The 17,690-nt window shown below is 42.3% G+C and overlaps 1 protein-coding gene across 3 annotated transcripts in view; it reads right to left on the minus strand.

The window, feature by feature from the left end:
- The window catches only part of LOC133343357 (protein shisa-like-2B), a 33,840-nt gene that overhangs the window by 10,333 nt on the left and 5,817 nt on the right, over positions 1–17,690 (minus strand). Inside the window, exons 2-3 of one of the 3 annotated variants that reach the window (XM_061552904.1) lie at positions 14,724–14,907; positions 4,427–4,570 (exon numbers count right to left, since the gene is read on the minus strand). In XM_061552904.1, coding sequence (XP_061408888.1) covers positions 4,427–4,570; positions 14,724–14,907 — 328 coding nt within the window. Of the gene's footprint in view, positions 1–4,392; positions 4,571–14,723; positions 14,908–17,690 lie in introns of all 3 variants that reach the window. The other 2 variants (XM_061552902.1, XM_061552903.1) reach the window with 2 other exon arrangements.

The following is a 17,690-nucleotide window of genomic DNA, read 5'->3' on the forward strand; positions in this document are numbered from 1 at the left end:
ATAGGTTCAAAGAAAATAACAAAATTAACAAACAATTTTCTCTTGAACCTATCTACGAGACTTAACCGAAAGACCCAAGAATATTAATTCCTGCAAGCTTTAAGTCAAGGTGTTGGGATGTTCAAACACCAATTAGATACCTTTTGGAAGGAGTCTGGCTAGTTTATCAGTTACTCCCGTGGGTTGTCAACACATCTACGCCTCTATATAAGGAACGAAACAGTTAGACTTCTCCACAATTCTGGTTGTCACCTGATGAAGCTGGTTGTAATTACTGGCGAAACATCGTACTCAGTTTCTAAATGTTGTGGCTTGGCTCTCCAACACACCGGTGTGCTGTACTAGTGACGAATTGGCCACGTTCTGTTTACGTGACAACCCTTACTAGTTGGCTGTGACGGATGGTGGTGGGTTTTAACCCCACATTTATATATTTACGCGATCTAACTAAAAAAAACCTCTTATGGATGAAATGTTTTGTTTTACTTACAAATAAGAATGATGATGGTTATGATGATGGTGATGTTAGTGGGGGTGATGGAGGGCGCCTACGTGTGGAGTGAGACCGCATGAGCGTTTTGGAGAGAGAGGATTGCGACGAGAAATTCATACGCAGTACAACTATTTTGTTATACTCTTTGGTTTTTTCGGTAAAGTCACGTAGGCAAAAAAAAATAAAATAAAATAAATGAAAACAACTAAATTAAATCACGACGTTTCGGGCGCAACACAAGCGTCCTTCTTCAGGTGGGGAGAACGTAGCGAAAGCACACCTGCACCTAAGCACACCTGCATAAGCGGTGTGCTTTCGCTACGTTGTCCCCACCTGAAGAAGGACGCTTGTGTTGCGCCCGAAACGTCGTGATTTAATTGAGTTGTTTTCATTTATGTAATTAAATTTTCTACCAACTTGACTTTACCAAAAAAAACAGAGTATGAATCCTTGCAGTCACGAAAGCTTCAAATCTAGAACTATTTTGTTATATATTTGTTTTTAAAAGGTAAGGCCCACTGAGCTGTATCGCTCTTTTCAGAAGCGACCTGGCCGCACATGACAGCTCAACGAGTTGGCTTATCACGTGGAAATGTATAGCAGCAAATTTGCTCTAAACGCACGTTTCTAAATGTGGAAGGAAACCCCGGAGGACCCGGAGAAAAATCCACGAGACCACGAGGAGAGAGACGCGCAAACTCCAAATATACAACAGCAGCAGGCGTCAGGGTCGTGATCGGACCCACGACTTCCTGTGTACCAGGCGAGGTAGTTAACATCTCTTAGCCACGGCGGCGCCCCACCCACAAGCACACCGCGCACTCCTTGTCGATGCAAAGGTGAGACTCTTAGCAGCGTCAAACCGCGTACAGCCGAAACATCACCCCCGTGATCCGGAAAACGTACCTCTAAGTCAACTGTGTCTAGCTGAAACGCGCGTTCTATAAAACAGCGTTGGGCAAGGTATGATCAGACTATATTTTTACAGCAGTTTTGTCAATTTGCATCTAGATGAACGTCTCCCCCATGCTGTGTCAGCCATGGGGGTTGTTTTGGCCAAACTTCACCACGCTAGTTAGTGGGTGAAGGGTATACTCGAGGATGGTTCAGATATCAATCTTCGCTGGTGTTATTTGAATCAAATATAGGTAATTGAGTTCGTAGCGCCGCGTTATAACCAGTGTAATATTGTATCCAATGTAAGGTTTTGTTCAATAAAAAAATATGCCTGCCATTGTAGCTCACACATTCAAGATTGATTTAGCAACGCAATTGAGCTCCAACTGAAGACAAATCAAAGTGTCACCTTGTTAGATCGAGAGTTCGGTGTAATATATATTGTACGCTTGGCATTAATTTGTAATCATCACACAATCTACCGAAATATAACCTCTGGCTACGGCTGTGTGATTTGCACGGCTGAACAAGATTGCGACTCCCCTGGGACACGCCGAAGGAGATGGGTACACTTCCTGCATTGCAATTATAATCTAAAGCAGTGCCAGATTAAGCTAGTGCAGGGCCTGTAGCATATGTTAAAAAGGGGCCCTAAATAAAATAAAAAACATAAATATTAAAACACAAAATTTTAACTTGCATAGTAAATTAATTGTATTTTTTCATTTGCTATTCAGCCAGATAATACGACAAATCGCTAACCTTAAACACCCAGTCTTTCAAAAAAGTTGAAGGCAGTCTAGTACTATAGTAATAGAGTAAGGGCAGTTTCATTGAGCTGGAATTGATAGCTTGAAAGCATTTAGCGCGGGGCCCTTGAAAGTGCAGGCGCGTAGCATTTGTAGCTACTTTTTCTACTCGGATAATCCGGCACTGATCTAAAGGCGTTATTACAGTTCACATTGGTTAGATTTGTCCTCATTCTTTAAATCACGAAGTATTATTAATGTCAAATGAGGGCGGTGAGGCGGTGGGGGTGTTTCAATTGAAATAATCATATGTCTAGAAGTTTGGCATTAAACATGTTAATATATTATTGCATAATTTCGTGTTGTCCATGCACAGATTTTCTATGAGATAGCGCATTTGTACATGCATATATGTAACGGCCAGTTTGTCAATCCACTGCTGGATGAGTGGCTTGCCATGCCACGTGAGCCGTGGGGGTGATTTAACCACACATCACCAGGCTGAGCAGTGCAGGTTGGCCGAAGGACAGATTTGTACCCTGTTGTAATGTTTGCTTTTGCCAAAGATGCAACTTGTGTCTTTGGTGAAAATATGGGAATTGGCAGAAATTTACAGCAATTTGGCCAATTTCATGGGAAATATAACGCCTTTGCGTCAACGTGTAAATGTCGGTGTCTCGGTGAACCCTCGCCTGGATGTACAGTGAGAGATGGTAGTGTAGTGACCAGCGCCCTGCACTCCAAATCCGGCAATTCGAGTGATTCCCACTCATGGCCAACATCATTGGCGAATATCTAAACTTGTCATTGACTTCCCCGACATTCTCTTAGGTTTTTTCGGTCACCTACGTGACTTTACCGATTCACACTCTAAGGTTTTTTTACCGAAAAAACCTAAGAGTATGAATCCTTGCACTCACGAAAGCTTCAAATCTAGAATTCCCCTACGTTGGCTCAGCTTTTCAACGAATAGCTGCTGCGGTGTGAACATGTCAGCTCCTGAGGGAGACATCAGACGGTTGGGCCATAGTTCTGGCCACGCCACCGCCTCGTGCGCCGGGGTGGCTCGCTAACTGGATGTCGGCTATCAACAACAAGGCAACTCCTATGACTAATTGGGAATGGGACGCAAGCGTAGGATTGATCACCCTGTCGCTGGCCGCCTTTGGGGAGGGTGTATAGTGTGAAAGGCCGAAACACCCTAGGAACCAAAGGTACACTACTGACGATGCGCTCCCCAAATTTCACCAGGCTCACTGTTCATGAATTCTTGGAAGTGCTTGCACAAGGGATAGTAACATCTCATCCTGTGTTCTTGGAATCTGCCCCAACAGCCACGATAAGGGGCCATCCATTGAGTAGGCACGCAAAGATCTGTCAAAACTTGATCCCTCCCCCCCTCCCTGTACGCACGTGGACTCTTTACCCCCCCCCCCACCTGCGTACGTACGCCTGACGCACCCCCCCCCCCCACCCCCGAATCCTATAGAACGGCCGATATGTAATCCACGCAGAAACGATCAAGAATGAATGATATGAACTCGTTTAAGCAAACAGATAGTCCACCACCGACTGCATTAAACAATTAAGTCGCGCACCTTGGCCACTTATTTTGCTGGGCTGCGTAATAGCTGCAGTCAGGGGCACGGTGGCACACGAGTGACACCTCTCCCACAGTCCCACTTCTCCCGGCAGTAGTTGTTGTCTCACAGCTGAAGACACTGAACTGTGGCTCATTCGAAGCCCAGTGTAGACAAATTATTATCGAGGCTCTACCCCCCTCCCCCCGTTTCCTATGCTTACGTACATTGCCAGTAGACCCCCCCCCCCCATACGCAAGCTACGCATTTGGGTTACCCCCCCAATCCCCCCTCCATGCGCACGTACTAAATATATGCCCCCTTGAGGCTATAAAAATTGAGAGGGGGGATCTTTGTCTGTCACGTGGCTATCAACGATGGGGGGGGGGGACCACGCGCGCATGAGTGCCGGGTTGAATGGCTGTCAGTGCAGCACGCGTATAGTGTTCATCTTTCTCTTGGTTCTTTCGGTAAAGTCACGTAGAAGGGAAGTAATTAAATAATAAAAACAAAACACAATAAAATAATTCTCACGACGTTTCGGCCACAACGCAAGCAGCCGTCCTCAGGTGAACCCAGGTCTGTCGAGGCGACAGCGTCTGAATGAAACAGCAGATGAATCCCTGCAGTCACGAAAAGCTTTAAATCGAAATTTAGCGTATAGTGTTGTTACTCGTGCCCCGCCAGCAGTGCCGCAGGACGCTTGCCGTGTTGCGGCTGGAGCTGCAGGCCGGACTCGAGGCGCCCGCGGGGTTTGGTGCACAGGAAGAGGTAGCCCAGCACGCAGACGCTCACCGACGAACGCCAGGAAGACGAGCGCCGCGAAGCCAAGTCCGACCAGCGCTCCCACGCTGCACAAGGGACAAGGGCATTCATAGGTTCAAGTTTTATTTATTAGGTATAGCCCTGTGAGTCATTCGGCTCTTGAATCGGGTGCAACCGCAACAAACAAAAAACATGAACAAAAAACATCTTAAAGTGAATATGTGACTAAGTGCAAACAGAAAATCCAAGAAAAGACAGCAAAATATTGCAGAAAAAAATCACCGTACACCAACGCTGTGTGCAAAAATCCCAGTGGGATGCAAGTCAAACAACCAACAACAACCACAAGACAACTTAGATTAAGGCCATCAGTCTAACTCTGTACTACAACAAACAAACATGGCTAAGCCAATACACTTTTCGAAATCACCAAAATAAAGCCATGAAAGCAATGAAACAGTGATCATATGAACTGTGACGGAATTGCACGCACACACACAGGGCAACATCATTCAAGCGCCAGGTCAGGATTACCATCCGTGTTATCGTTTGTCATGGTGCAACCCAGTGCTGGATGAAGGACTGACCAAGCTGCCGACATCTAACATAATGCAGTCACATAATCATCTACCCCCAGCGATGCCTGCACACAAAGCTGAGTTGATCGTTCCATCTCCCCGATTGGATGTCCTTGTGTGCGATTCATTGCTCGGCTACCACTTTGTCACTATTTGTGGCCATTAACTTAATGTGTTCAAAATATTGAGATACTTAAGTGAAAGCTAAATATGCCTACACACAGTTAAAAATAAAGTCATTTATGTCAATATATTAAGAGATATGTGTGCGTTCTAAAACCTGTTATATTTAACGCGAGGGCATTTGAACACAAGCTCACACACTTTTCCAGAGACAGTCGATATGTTTACTGTTATTGACATATCGGTGGAAATGATCAAATTTCCAGTGCAGGGGATAAAATTGAAAGGCTAACACCAATCCGCACTGACCAACGTAGTGAAGTATGGTAGAAAGAAATCCCCATGATGGACAAGGTATGAGGAGGTCCATTTGTAAACAATCGATTGACAAATAATTGAAAATAACGATTAAACAGAAATAAAGTGATATTGCCTCAATGCGTTACTTTTAAAATGTCAATAATACATTTTACCTTGGGAGACCTTTCTGATTTTCAAGGCTCTTGTTCATGAGGGTCTTGCTATATTGGGATATATGGGGAAATACCAAGAATGAGTGATTGACTTCTTCTGGGAGGAGACCGGAAAACCCGGAGAAAACCCACTATGCACAGCAAGGGGTGACGCCCAAAGCTCCACGCACAGAGGTTTAAGAATCCATTGGTGCACTTCCATCCCGTGGTCACCGCACAGCCAGCCCCAACCCTACGACGCCCAATATTCCCAAGAGGTCACCCGTTCAAGGACCAACCAGGCTCAACACTGGCAGCTTGAAATCAAAATCTCTATCTGGGAGTGGTGGATAAATGTATCCCCCCCACCCCCCACAGGAATGATAATTGAAAATGCAGTGGAGGCAATAGAAAAGCAGAGCCAGTGATATGTCCACCCACCACCCCGCTGCAAATTACAACCTAATTGACATTTCATATAAATTATACATTAAGAAAGATATGAGAGATTAAATCTCTGTTATAGAAGAACAAAACTGGATATATAAATGGTATTGAACACGGCTTTAATACATTTCTTCTATAGAGAGAATGAGCTATTACTAATAGAACTAATCGAATTGCCACTTTTTTACACTTACAAAACATAAGCTCTATAGAGTCATGTATTTATAATGGTTTTTAAAGTCAGCTATTCACACTACAGATGTATCAATACAGTAGAATAGTTTTCAATGTAGATGTTTTAAATACAATTAATTGGTGGAACTCCTCATATCTCAATGCCTATTCTAATAAAAAAATTCGTGAATAAGATATTTTCTGATATATGTGTGAGGGGTAGGGTTGGTGGTTTTGGTGCTATCATCTTTCAATCAATCAAGCCAAGATTTGTAACACGTGCCATATTGAGCAAGCGTCAGAGACAGAAGCATGCATTGCACTGATAAAAAATTTACCCGTAAAAACAAAGTTTTTCACTATAAATCCTTTATATGCGTGGTGGCTAGAGTCCTCTCGTCCTCTGGCTTGAGATGGCTGCCACCTATGGGTCAGATGATTGCCTGCCACCATTAAGCAATTGTTAATTAAATATTTTTTAAAAAATCCTAAAAAGTGTAAAATTTTGAAAAAAACTTTTCACGAAAATACATTGTCACGCACAACGAGTCTGTGTGCAAAATGTCAGCTCGATTGGATCACGGGAAGTGGGTTTAAAACGACCGAAAGATTTGCACGGTCGTAAGCAAGCAAGCAAGTGAACTTAATATAAAGGATTTTAAAATGAAACTAAACATCAGGAGCAGAAGAGAATACAAGTGTTTTACGTCTGATCTCAAAAGCACCGATTATATATAATCAATGCTGACCGGACTTCAGTTGGCAGAGACTAACCTCGATACCATGGCAGCACCGTTCATTTATCGCAAAGATCCTCCTACATGTCCCAGTTTCGACTGCAATGGCAAGTGCTGCTCGTCACCACCCATTATCCTGGAAGCATAATTACACTGGTAATGTTACAAAAGAATGAGTTCCAGGTCATCATGTCTTTCAAGAGCTGGAGTTGAATGCACCGCACCAAGCACTCATGCTGGATTGCATTCTTAAAGCACACAGGCATGCATCTGGATAATGAGGTTTTGTTCTTTACGAAACTCAGCCACCAATACATGAGCATAATAACCCCTTTTCTCAACAACAAATAACACAAGTATGTAGGCAACATCACAAAAGAATCCTTACTCTTTGGTTCTTTCGGTAAAGTCACGTATAAAATGTTTTAAATAATATAATACGACGTTTCGATTGCAACACAAGCAGTCGTCATCAGGTCGAACTAAATTTGAGAGAGAGACAAAACACAGACACGGAGACACACAGACAGACACACCAGCAGAGAGAGACAACACGGAGACACAGAGAGAGACACACACAACATAGACACACACAACATAGACACACTATGTCTTGTAATCGAAACGTCGTATTCTATTATTTAATTTATTTTATTTCTACGTGACTTTACCGAAAGAACCAAAGAGTAATTCCTGCAGTCACGAAAGCTTCAAATCAAAACAATCCTTTCCTCGCAGACGCAATTAGAGAAATTCAATTACAAATTACATTTCCAGGCCCAAAGCCAAAACAGCTTTTCAAATGTGTATCTGAAGGGTCACATGTAGATGGCAAAGGTCCACTTGAAATCCCTGCCACCATTTTTGCAAGGGCTGTTAGGCAGCACTTGATTGAGGTCCGTTTTTCTGTAAGCCCTCGAGTGCTAAATAGCCTGCCAGGTGCTCATTTTAAGACGTGTCAGTGTCAGCATGACGCTACACACCGAGTCTCTAGAAATGGATGGATGCAGCAGCTTCTTTACATGAATTGAAATGTTTTTTTCGCCATGCCATGAACACGAAAAAAACTCATGACTGCGTTTGCAGTGAATCCGGTGAAATTTCCTGTTGCTGAAATGTGCTCGTTTAAGCCACCGTTTACATGCAGTGCACTTTATTTCACTGTGAGCACTTGTATTCACGTGCAAAATAAATATAGTATAGCAAAAGAGATTGATACATCGGTTTGGTTGGGTAGTTTTATTTATTGGCCTCTAAGGGCAACATTATAAGGTTGAAGGCGACTCAGTCTCAGTTATTAAGTGTTGCAGAAGCACCATTTATAACAATTGGAGAGAAACACGAAGCTTATTCACTCTGATTGTGGGGTAAACCACGAGTAAGGAATGCTGCAGCCTTGGAAACCTGAAAATTCGGAGCACTTATGGAGCCAGGTTTGTGATTTATAATCAATAAGCTTGAAAAGCAAATCAACATTAGTTTCTGTTCATGAAAAAGAGCAAAAACTACCGCGTAATTCCCTACATTTTCTGTGGTTTCAATTCATGTTTAATCAAATAAGTGCTCGTGATTAAATGTTGTCATTTGTTTAGAAAATGAATAGAAGAAATAAAAATGAATACGTCCCTTCAAAAAGTTCGCAAACAATAACAAAAAATGTATATATCCTTCATACTGTGATCAATACATATGTTATGAATTCCATTCAGTTACATACTTCGAATAGGACACTACGGTAAGAGGAAACATAAATCAATGACATCATTAGACGCCAGTAGTTTCTGTAAAAAGAGAAAACACGTGGTTTTCAAAATGGTCAAGTTACTGGAGTGTTCTTCATTACATTTGTAGAGGGGGGGGTGGGAGCACTTTCACCAATAAGACATCATCAGCGTGCAAGGGGCTGCCACACATTTCAAACCATTGGAGTTTGACAGCGCGATGATGATGGGGGGGGGGGGTGTCACGTGTTGTGTATTGCTGTTGACCCCCTTGTGCAACGTGGGAGCACCCCAGGCACCGCACTAAAGGCCACTAGGGCCTTGCAATGAAGAACACCGACTTATACGAATACATTTGCATCCGAGTTATCTTTCTTATTTATCCTACAACTTATTGGAAACCAGTGAATGTATATCAATGTATTCTAGATTTGAAGCTTTCGTGACTGCAAGGATTCATATTCTTAGGTTTTTTTAGGTAAAGTCACGTAGGTAAAACATTTAAATTAATAAAAGTAAAATAAAAATAAAATAAAAATCGCGACGTTTCGGACGCAACACAAGCTTCCGTCTTCAGGTGGAACAGTCACAGCACGATAGCTGTATGAAGTGAGAGAACACTGGTTTTCCTGTAATTTCTCTCACTTGATACAGCTATCGTACTGTGACTGTTCCACCTGAAGACGGAAGCTTGTGTTGCTTCCGAAACTTCGTAATTTTTATTTTATTTTTATTTTACTTTTATTAATTAGAATTGTTTACCTACGTGACTTTACCGAAAAAACCTAAGAATGTATATCAATGTAATCAATGTAACCAGGTGTCTGGATACGCTCACCGAGTTGAGACGGCTAAGAGGCACCCACAAAGTTAGGGAGGGGGGAAAATCACAATCTTGTTGAGCCTGCATTTTGCTTCTTTCAACAAGGTGATAAATAAATGTTCATTACGCTGATGACGGAAACCCATGAATGCACAGTAGGCACTGTACTGAGTGACAAATGATATCTGTAACTTAACCAATGACCACCAGTCGAGCACCCCGAACCAAAATGCGCCTGAAAGCAATGCTGGACATGACCGAGGGCTCCGTGGAATGCCCCACGACGCCACGTGGCATCATTGGAGAAACTGAAAGCACTCTACATGCCCTCTGTTGGCATACCAGTGCACAGCAACCCGGCTCTCAGCCAATACCACAAGAGGCTGGGAGAGTGTAACTATCATTTGATGCAAAAAGCTACGTGGAATTGAACCCATATGTTACATGGTTCCTGGTCCAGTATTCAAACATGACACTGCAGTGTTTTATATGCCACTGTAAATAATGCACCAATAACAACAGTACTACAATGCAAGACTATGTGCAATATTTTTGTCAAAAGTTATATAGTGGTTTGATATAGACATAAAAACAGTATGTAGTAGCTGAAAAAAATTTCATGTTAACAGGGCTGATGATTAATTTGACGGCCAAGTACATGTATTCAGAAAAATAAATCTCATTGCTGGTGTATATAATACACTTTAGAATGTTCCTGTTATTACAGGCAGCTCAACCAACATAACTATTTGTCAAAGCAATGCCCTTATTTTATTCATGATCCATTCAATACAACATAAAAAAAATCAGCTTGCCTGTGCATTTGGCCCAGACCTACTGTTTAATGTATTTCCAAAAAGTGTTGTGTTTTTTGTTGCCGTTAAAATCGAACGAAAGAGCTGCTGTACGAAGCCCCATCTGGTGAATGTAGGGGCATTTTCGATTTCCTTGCATGATTTATAATGCGAAGTAAATATTTAGCGGGGAGCAAAATAAGCATTTGATGTACTTTTTGTACAGACTGTGCAACTGGAAAAATATAAAGAAGTAAAAAAATTGCCCCCTTTATTACCCCCTTTAACCACAGTCCTGTATCAACAGTACTATGAATTAAATGATTGTAAATATTTGTCCTCCAAGTTCCTTGTGCCCTGACATTTGTCAAAAGCTTAACCAGTCATAAAAAATGGATGTACCTGAAGCCTGTCATGCATACCAATAATTTAACATACTGCTCATTCCCTTCTTAGAGCACTGACTTTATGTCTTGGACCTTTAATGGAAGATACTAGTTATACGTATTGAATATCGAGGCTATGTTAGCAATATGTTCTACGCACCGTAATATCAAGAAAGACTGAAGCCTCGATCATAACATAATTTAAAGATAAACAAGGTACTGTTGCAACGCTAAAATAGTATATACTACTGCGTCTTGCTTCTTTCAACAATTAACGTAAATAAATGTTCATTACACTGATGATGGAAGCCTTGAAAGCACAGTAGGCACTGCACCACGATGGTGAGATGTTAACTACCTTGCCTGGTATACAAGAGGTCGTGGAGTTCGATCTCGACCCTGACGCCTATATATTTGGAGTTTGCATGTTCTTCCCGTGGTCGTGTGCATTTCTCTCTGGGTCCTCCGGATTTCCCCTCCACATTTCCAATCGTGCGTCTGTTGAGCAATCATTTGTGGCCGGGTCGCTTCTGAAAAAGAGCTATGTTGCTCAGTGGGCCATATCTGGTAAAAAATGTTTTATATAGTTTAGTATATACTTCTCTGTGTTTGATTGCTATATTTTGTTCCTGAAAGGCTCAAGCTCAGCTCCTCTCGGATGGAGGCTAGAGGCAGTGGATCTTTTGTTTTGGGGAGGCCATCAACAGCAGTGATTCACACAGCTAAGGAGAGTGAATTTGGGTTGGCCCAAAGGACATTTGGTGGTGCAGGCCACCACCACAGCACTCACCTAGCACAGGCCCTGAATAGGCTCCTGATACTGTGCTGAGATTTTGTTTCTGTAAGGAAACCTTTCATTCAGGCTGCTGGCTATCCTAAAAAAAATTAACCCGTAAAAACTAAGTTTTTCACTATAAATCCTTTATATGCGTGGCATCGGTTTTATTTTATTATTCATTTCTGTTTTTCTTGAGTAAGAGTTTCATTTTTATCACATAGGTATTTTAAATTAAATATGAAATTGTTTTTTTTCCTAAAAAGTGTAACATTTTGGAAAAAATTTTCACGAAAATAAATTGTCACGCACAACGAGTCTGTGTGCAAAATGTCAGCTCGATTGGATCACGGGAAGTGGGTTAAAAAACTACCAAAATATTTGCACGGTCGTAAGCACGCAAGCAAGCAAGCAAGCGAACTTAATATAAAGGATTTAAAAAAGGCAAACGAGCCTAACATTTCCCGACAAGGATTGCGGCTTGCAGAAAGGTAGACGGTAGCTTGTGATGTACGTAGCTTAAATCAATCGAGATTGATCTATTTTCTCTTTGTAAGTTAAGTTACACAAATGTGTTTCCCTTGTAAATGTATTTACATTATTCCACGCACAGGACAATGGCATCGCAGTGCTGTGAAAGGGCACGAGCTGTGAAGAAGAAAATAAACTCTCCCACCGCCTTTTCGTCTTTTATAGCCTTGCTTTTCTGTTGTCAAAAGATGCCAAATAATTTAATAATGAGATGGCTTTATGTCAGCGAGACCTGCAAATCACAGGGCAGTGCTAGATGTCACTACACGGCTACTGAGTATTGAGCTACAAGATGACATTTTTCCAGGAAAGCATGCACTTTAGACAACAATAATTTCGCCAATGTTTATTCACGATTCTTGTTATTGGCACCTCATCTGGTATTTTTTTGTGGGAAATTAAAGGTATTTTTTGGTTTTCTATCTCAATCGATAATAAAGGTTTTTTTATGGGTTAGATCGCGTAAATATAAATGTGTTGTTAAACCCGCCATCACCCGACACAGCCTTCCTGTTAAACAATCTATCTCAATGATTACCAGGTGTACCATTATGTTTTGTTTTTATATATATTCAATAAACTAGCATTGTAAATCTTGTTATAGACAATACAGTACAATACATGCACCAAGACTAACTCCCTTTACTGACATTTGCTCCATTTAAATTGTGCACTAGACTTAATAGATAAAGATTGGTTCAGCCTTTGCCCTTTTCAATATATGCTCACTGTGCTCTTTATATAACCGAGTCACAACCTGACATTTATTTAAAGCCTCCATATCGAGCTGCACAGCATAATGCAGCCCAAATGCTTGCTTGAAATAGGTAAAAAAGATAAATTATAATTCCCATTTTATTTGAGCATTTGGAATAAAAAAAACATTTTTAGCAACAAAAAAAACAAGGACTCGCTGCACAGTTAGCAAACTCCGCGCTTGCCAGTGGCATGACAGGGATCGAATGAAACGTACCTTTCACCTGCTAACACTGATATTGATACTGTTAATAATGAATAATAAATAATTTGACATTCACGCCGTTCTTAGCGCGAAGGTGCCATACATCTTGTAGGGTCTGCCTCTAGAGGGCTACGTTGCTTAAGTGGTTTCTACCGAGTGAAGCAATTTGTGAGGTAATTTTTTTTATTTATAGATTTTTTTTGTTTGTATTCATGTTCACCACAAGTATATGTGATTAATGCAGACATGATTCCTAGCTAAATGTTTCAGTTTGGTGTTTTAACATCTTAACACAGCTGTTTTGATTGCCAAAAAGGGTAAAGCCTTTTCTTATATTCTTTCACGCACCTCTCTTTTTTAATCTGGCAAAACCATTCATCCTTTTGTTGCTGGAGGCTTAAAATTACAGGCAAAAAGGGCCTTGAGTTATTAAAATGTGAATGTTTAAATGTCCACATTGAATTGCGGGGGGTGCGTGCACTCCATGTTAAGAACCGCTGTCTTAAAGAGTTCATAACGGAAGTCTCAAACTACATATCGCCCTGAAAAAGGTTATGAGCAATGCCCCATGTAGACGTTGATCATGGTATGTTTGAGAGGGTGCGTGGTGGCACAGCGGTTCCCACTCTGCGCTACGAACCCGGCGACACAAGTTCGATTCCGGCTCACGGCCAACACCAGTGTCAGCTAATTTTCAGAACCATTCTTCGGCCTCCCCTAGTTTACCTCAAATGGGTATCTGGTGTGGTGTGTAAGTATCGCTACTAGGGAGACAAAGGCGGTCGGACTGTGGTGCTGGCCACCCACCCCACTGCATACCTTTCCGGCCTTAATAGGTGCTCGCTAACAGAACTTGCCTGAAGAGTCTGTTAAAGGCTATATGGGTGATCCTTGTCTTTGAATGTCTGACACACATGGCTGAACATTCTGGAAATGTCTTCTTGGTTCTTTCGGTAAAGTAAAATAAAACATAATAAAATAATTATCACGACGTTTCGGCCACAACGCAAGCAGCCGTCCTCAGGTGGAGAACAGGTCCGTCAGACTCTGTCTACTTGACGGACCTGTTCTCCACCTGAGGACGGCTGCTTGCGTTGTGGCCGAAACGTCGTGATAATTATTTTATTATGTTTTATTTTAATTATTTTATTACTTCTCTTCTACGTGACTTTACCGAAAGAAACAAGAAGATGAATCCCTGCAGTCACGAAAGCTTTAAATCGAAATTCTGCAAATGATGAATGATGTAGAGACCATACGATATACCATATGTATATATGCGGTATAGACGATATATATACAGAGCCCATTCCATGGAGAAATGGTTAGAACACTGGACTTAAATATGCAGAGGTCACCGGTTCGATTTGATCTCGAAAGCAGCAGCTGACGCAACGGGGCAAGTTCTTAAATCCCCCAAACTCCATTCGCCGAGTAGTGCAAAGGGCTTCAACAGAGTCAGTCTATCGGCAGGTCTCGTGTGGTGGGATGAAGTGTGGAGTCCTCTGACCTCTACCAAGACAGCCAAGTCAGCATAAGCGAGTAAGGCAAATAACGAGTAGAGGCACATTCTCTCTCGAGCTTGTATCGAGTGGAGGAGGCCTTCCTTGCTGTCAGCAGTGGCGAGAGCAAGATCATCGCAGGACCGCGTCTCTGTTCTTCATCACGAGGGCGAACACGTGTTTGAATGCAAAGCGTTGCGGGATGCAGCAGCAGCAGTCTATGCTGCAGACCTACCTCAGGGCCCACATGTAGCTGTGTGAGTAAGGGAAGAAGTGATCCGGCTCTTCACAGCAGTATTTGAGGTCAGCAAAGCCGCAACAGTAGGTCGCTGAGCTCGAGTCGTCTGGCCCCGGGCACATGAACGCCAGCACGGACACATGCTCAGCATTCGTGTAGCCACTGCACAGGGCAGTTGAATCTATAACACACGGCAAATCATTGCAGGGATACAAACGTATGCTAAAAATACACGATGTAAATGCAACTTATCTTCTTCAACGCGCTTGTATTTAAGTCCAATTTTTTTTTCGCCATTTATAATCACCCTGATGTCACAGGGCCACGTTTAAATGGATTCCCAGTAACAAAGTAAATTGCCTTCTTTGCACAGTCACTAATATACGAAACTGAGTTTCGCAACGAGAGAATTACGACGCTAACAGGAGGCCAGCGAAGATTAACACTGGTAAAGAAGCATCGACAGAAGTATGTTTTTTTAATCATAGCTTCGTGCATGTCCATGTCAAAATGTTTAAGGCACTGCAGTCAAAGTTTTTTAATAAATGACTCGGTCATGCAGAATTTTTTTTTTGCATTTTGGGTTCGTATTGCATAAAGGTTATATGAACGAATTTTGCGTAATGTACATTCTCGTGAATGTAACATCGACTTCAACATTCCATGAACACATTTCTGCAGCGAAATATTAAATTAAGCTTTCATGTGGTGAATGCACAATGAATATATAATGCACGAACATTACTATGTAGATGCACGTGCGCGTTCCAAACTCTATTTGTGCTGACAAGTGCAAAAAAGTCCTGCAGTTGATCCGATCTCCTTCCTGGGAGCTTTGCCTCCCGCCCAGAGGTCGCAACCGGGTACCCGATACCCGTACCCTACCCGATACCCGGCTACCCATACCCAGCCGGGTACGGGGTACCCGTTTGCGACCCTGGTGCGGCCGGGTACGGGTAGACCGTGAGTCACTGGTGAGTCACCGTTTGTCACTCATTTCCCAACGTCTTGTCTCTTCTCACAATTCAAGTTCCCAGAATCAACCCACCCGCGCCTGCAACATGGCTTGGTCCCAGAGGTCGCAATCATGTACCCGATACCCGTACCTTACTCGTACCGGGCCGGGTACGGGTAGGGTACGGGTACGGCTGGGTACGGGTACCCGTTTGCGACCCTGGTGCGGCCGGGTACGGGTAAAGAATCAAAACCCGTTTGCGACATCTGCTCCCACCTCTGTCTATAATTGTTAGCAGGCACACGTGGCGATGAAGCACATTTAGATGATGATTTCAGCAACCGAATGTGTCTTGCGATGCGATGCAGGAGAAGGTCTCAGCTCATTGTTGCTGCTGCAGTTTGACGTGCTTGTAACGAGTATCCTATAGCAACATCCAGTGCCAAACACGAGAAAACTTTCTGCCCTACAGTCACTTGCTGCACTCACACGTCCCTTGCATCACTGGTCGATGTTGAGTGTCAATGCCACTTTGGAGGTAGTCCTCGGCAAAAGTTCTACTTCCAGTCATAATTTACTCTATTGTCCTGATACATATTGACAAAAATCATGGTTCTTTCTCCTGGAGGACAAGTGCCGTTTTCTATGTACCTCGTGTCAAGGGATCACTGATGAGGAACATTAATCTCCAATCGCCAACCTCGACCCTGTTCTCAAGAGCATACTTTTTGTTCCTTTCATTTGTCACTGCTATAGCTATAGCAGCAACAGACGGGGAAGTTATTCGATGTACAACGGCCAATCTGTTGATACAATTAAGATAAAATTCTTACAAATTAAGATCGATTCATAACACACACATCAAATGTAAAAATAATGTATTATCTATGGTATACTGTATGGAAATGACTTTCAAATTATATTCTGCTGTTACATTGAGGCTGAAGCGGGGAGCAACGTGTAAAACAACAATACTAATTACTGTATTCTAAAAACAACAAAATAAGAAATATGGCCCCTAATTATGACAATTTATTTTAACCTCTGGATGGATGTATTGTTGCATGCCGAGTTGCTATGGGAGCCGGGTGGTATAGAGGTAGGGTTCGTTTTTTAGTTCATTGCTCGCTGGTTGTTGAAATGCCTGGTAAATATAAATGTGTCGTTAAACCCACCACCACCCGACACAGCCAATTAGTAAGGTTTATCACGTAAACAAAACATGCCAATGAACGTGACAGACCTTACTAATTGGCTGTTGGGTGGTGGCGATTTTAACAACACATTTATATTCACGCGATCTCACCCAAAAACCTATTGTTAATAATATTGGCCGTGAATGCCTACGTGTGAGACTGAATGTCTGGTGTTGGCCAAGTCAGTGTATTGGGCTCATTCCATTGCAGTCTCTTCTCGGGAGTGTTGACTGAGACGCAATTGGCCTAACACCTTGGAGTGAGGCCTCGTACAGAATGACATTTTTGACCTCAGATATTTTCAGAATGTGTGTGCACACGTACCATACACAATTCCTTAATCCGCTGATGCACTGAATAACACTTATGATCCCACCCAACTTCAGCCTCCTCATACATACGGTGTAGTATCTGTATTATTCATAAGTTCCCCTGGACGCCTCAACTTTAGACATTTCGACAATAACACGGACTGCTCCTTCCAAAGTGTGAGAAAGTTGTACTATTGCAAGACCCATAGAGTGGGAATCCACCATGTGTGGCCACTACAGTACACAGGGACAACATTATTGAGATCTCATCAAAATAAGTTTCAGGAAAGTTCTCATTATGCGTGCTGTCCTCAGAGATATAAAAAATGGCATTGCCTCGATTTCATAGTCAACAGCTTTACGATGACCATTAAGAGCAATTGCTAAATATACATTGCGACACCATAATGAGCACTTGTTAAAATGTCTCCATCATATATTTTCTGAATAAAAATGGTAAACATGCCTTATTTAACTATGTAAATTAGTATGCAAAACGCAA

Source organism: Lethenteron reissneri, chromosome 17 (assembly GCF_015708825.2).
Source record: "Lethenteron reissneri isolate LAM-NWPU_2019-01 chromosome 17, ASM1570882v1, whole genome shotgun sequence".
NCBI lineage: Eukaryota > Metazoa > Chordata > Hyperoartia > Petromyzontiformes > Petromyzontidae > Lethenteron > Lethenteron reissneri.